The 4206-nt window shown below is 38.7% G+C and overlaps 1 protein-coding gene across 1 annotated transcript; it reads right to left on the reverse strand.

Moving 5' to 3' along the window:
* Positions 1 to 2853: 2853 nt before the first annotated feature.
* Positions 2854 to 3961, reverse strand: LOC149203950 (uncharacterized). The gene is made up of 2 exons (XM_089403629.1): positions 3437 to 3961; positions 2854 to 3161 (listed from the first exon to the last, which is right to left on the reverse strand). The coding sequence occupies exon 1, from the start codon at positions 3845 to 3847 to the stop codon at positions 3452 to 3454; it is 396 nt and encodes a 131-aa protein (XP_089259755.1). The 5' UTR covers positions 3848 to 3961; the 3' UTR covers positions 2854 to 3161; positions 3437 to 3451.
* Between the last annotated feature and the right edge of the window lie 245 nt (positions 3962 to 4206).

The following is a 4206-nucleotide window of genomic DNA, read 5'->3' on the forward strand; positions in this document are numbered from 1 at the left end:
GGATCTTTATCCAAACATGTTTGATGAAAATACAAATGTTGATCTCTACCGCCCTCTTAATCTGGAGGAAATATTACAAATTCTTAAATCTTTCGCCAGAGACAAATGCCTGGGACCGAACAGATGGACTATGGAAATTTTTCTTCTTTTTTTTGAGTTGATGGGACAATGTGTATTGGATATTGTGGAAGAGTTTAGGAGTTGGGGAATGATTAATGGTGCTATAAATTCAACATTTTTAGCACTCGTTCCAAAATCCTCTTCCCCACAAAACTTTTGGGATTTCAAACTTATCTCCCTATGCAACATCCTCTACAAGTTAATATTGAGGTCTAAAATGGGCCCCCTAAGAAAAATGTACAACCAAAATAAACTTTATAAAAACCAATAAGATTCAAGATGATGATGTCAACCATGGGGGATGATTCAGCATTTTTGGAGTAAAAAAGTAAAAAGATTTGAAAATAATAAAACTACGTTTTCAACTCGTATTTTCAACTTATCTCCCCAAGTTTTTACTCAAATTTCAAGCGGGAGTACTAGTTGAATGAAAAATTTAACTCCTCATCCAAGGAGTACCCATGTTGCATACTTTCGATGGACCGTGCTACACGAAAAATGAGAAATACATGAAAAAATGTAATTGCAATCACATGTTTTCATGTATTTTTCATTTTTCGTGTAGCTCGGTCCATTGAAAGTATGCAACATGGGTACTCCTCAGATGAGAATCAAATTTTGCATCCAACGAGTGGAAAATTTGAGTAAACCCATAGCGAGATAAGTTTAAAATACGAGTTGAATTTTTTTTTTTTTTTTTTTTTTTAATGTAATCTATTTTATTATTTCCACTATTATTTTATAATTTCCTTAGAAGACCCATTTTAGACTTCAAAATTCCCTTAATAATCACCAAGGTACTATCTATTCATATCTTCTGAGAATAGTTTGGGTTTTTAAACCACTGCTAGATTCACGATGCAATTGCAATGGCACAAGAATATGTCCATTCTATTCATACCAAAAAGAAAAAGACAGTGGTGATAAAAATCGACCTACATGAGGCATATGACTATGTAGATTGGTCATATATCAGAGTCATTCTCTACAAGATAGACCTTCAGTCAAATAATGTGTAGTGGATAATGACTTGTATAACATCAGTTTGTTTTGCAGTTTTGATCAATGGTTTCCCCGGGTAGAGGTCTTTGACACACGGTGCCGTCTTTCCCCTTTATTATTTATTCTTGTTATGGATGGTTTTAGCATAAGAATTAGAGAGGCTTGGTCACGTGGTCTCTCCCAGGGTTTATACATATCTACACATGTGAACATCACTCGCTTGTTTTTTGTTGATATTATAACCTTTGGTATCATATATAGATCTCAGTGGTCTGCGTTACATTATATTTTTCTTCCATATGGCGCAACCTCTGGGCTCCTTACAAATGGTAACAAATCAATACTCTATTACTCTTTTGGCAACAAGTTGGATATAGATTTCATTGCAAGCATTTTAGGAGTTTAAGTTGCCCCCTTGAAGTCAGGCTCACCTACCTGGGGTTCAAACTCAAGCCCAACAACTACAAAAACAGACACTGGCTTTGGATAGTGGATAAATACAAGAAGCAATTGAACTCATGGTCACACAGATGGCTCACATTGGGAGGTAGATATATACTAATTCAGGTTGTTCTGCAACAGATATCTGTATATTAGGCCCATTTATTTATGATTCCTTCCGCCATTGCCTCAAATGTTAGAACTATCATATCTAGATTCCTCTGGTCTCGGACTGGAATGACATCTAAATATCATTTGTGTGGGTGGGACACCCTGACTAGCCAAAGGAATTCGGTGGATGGGATTTTCTGGAACACAAAGTCTTTGGATACTCTTCGCTGATCAAATCTTTTTGGAGGGCCCAAAATGGTGAGGGGGTCTGGCAGGACATCATACATGCCAAATATCTGAGGGGTTTCGATATTGAAATTTTGTATAGAGATATCAGACCCACCAGAACAAAAAGATATCAGATATGATGGAGTTTCTTAAAAATTCTCCACTGGTGGCGCATGAGGATGGCATGGACTTTTGGAAATGGACATAAAATATTGATCGGAACCGATATCATCAAAGGAACAAACAGTGATTTGATTTTACAGGGTCATACTATAGACTTCATACGACAAAGGGGATGTATTCTTCCATACCAAACGATCAAACAATGGCAAGTGGGCTGCCCAATTTGGAAAGAGGCAAAAGATTTGGCCCTGGAGGGGCAAAGCGTCGCGGAATGGCAGGTATATATCACACATCTCCATATGTGAGAGGGGCATATGGAGTTATGAGGTACATATATGTAGAAGATAATGTCACCCGGACCTGATTAACCTTCCGTAGCAACACATGCTCTACTTTTCATACTGGTTTGTTTTTGGCTCATAACTATGCTTGGCTAGATGATAACACATTTTCTATATCTCTAGTATTATATAATCTACAGTCTTATTTGGAATGATTTGTAGGATCTGAATATTCCTCGGCTGCATTGATATATATACATAAAAAATAATGTCATGGATTTTATCTTTTTTAATATAAATTCAGCGTTTTTTTCCTCCGAAGAACACTGATATAATTGATAATAAAAGGCCCTTTGTTTTATTGTTCCATTGAATTTAACACTCGTAATATGATTGATAATAAAAGGCTATGGATCTGATTAGGCCGATTCCTTGGGCATCGGGCCTCAAATTGATGATATGAACCGCATAATCAATTGAATGGATGGTTCCAAATATACAAAGTTGAATTTGCATCATCCAATGGACAACAAATTGACCCAAGCAATAGAATAGACCAAGCTGAAGGGAACTTGAATAGGCTATGAGGAAATCGCCCAAGAAGAAATACAATCGGAGAAATTCCCTTTACGAATGTCGTCTATAACATTAAACATTGTGAAGGCACAGCCCTACAACTCCAATAATGAAGAATTACCTGTAATCAAAACCTATTGAATAAAGAATTTTCTGTAAACAAAACTTTTGTGAAGGCACAGCCCTACACCTCCAATAATGAAAAATTACCTGTAATCAAAACCTTTCGAATAAAGAATTTTCTGTAAACAAAACTTTTGTGAAGGCACAGCCCTACACCTCCAATAATGAAGAATTACTGTAATCAAAACCTAAACCTACTGAACAAAGAATTCTGTAAACAAAACCTAAACCAAAAATAGCTTCAGATGCAAAAACGGCAAACCCAACCCAGTAATATGCATCCCCTCTTAACACAATTTGGACTGAAAGGAGATTCTGGCAATGAACTCATATACTAACAAGGCATCCATAAGATATAAGCCATACAGAGCTTTCAAATTTATTTTAAAACTTTGCCCAGAATCAATCAATCAAGCCCAGGATGTATATACCGTCAAATCTTTTATTCAAATCTGATCAGGCCAGAGGAAGGTCCCCATGGCGTAACTCCGCTTGAACGCCAAATCTCCTCTGATGGGCAAACCGTATTCATGAAAAAGATTATCGAGCTGCCACTCGGGCATCGATTCGTAATCGACCTTGGAATACCTCGGATAATGCACGGGCAGTTGAAACGCGTAGGGGCCGTCTCCCCCTCCATTTCTGGAGGAAAAACCCTTATTTGCATCGCCATTTAAGGACCCTGAAAAGGGCTTTTCCAATTCCAGGGCCTCGGCCTCCAGGGCAGTTGGACTCCTTTCCCATCGCAGCAGTGTCTTGCGTATATCTTCCAGCGAACAGACGCGCCAGAGGCCGCCTCCGCGCTTTTCATTTTCAGGGCACCGTGGCTCTGTGGCAGGCATTTTGGCAGATTCAATGATCGCTAGGTATTCAACTTTGCAATCACAGAGAACATCGGTGAATATATATATAGACGCATGAGAAGATGGTTGCGTGGCGGGCAACCAAAGAGGGCATTGGAATATTCGGAAAGTCTTACTTGTGCGTACGCGAACCCCAGTGTTTCGAGAAATTAGGTCGTCTATGTCAGTCTTCGACACAACTGACCGACTGTGTATATGCCACGTAACAAAATATGAAGAAGCGAAGTTGTCTTCCACAGACAAAACGTAGGGCTCCGCTTGAGTATCGTGCCGTTACTCACGAGTGTAATTGCTATTTTACAGGATTCCGGTAGCACAGGCTGGCCGGACATTCCAGA

The sequence above is a fragment of the Pinus tabuliformis genome, chromosome 2_1, assembly GCF_031772625.1.
Source record: "Pinus tabuliformis cultivar Carrire ecotype Pingquan chromosome 2_1, CPIR1, whole genome shotgun sequence".
In the NCBI taxonomy this organism is placed as follows: Eukaryota; Viridiplantae; Streptophyta; class Pinopsida; order Pinales; family Pinaceae; genus Pinus; species Pinus tabuliformis.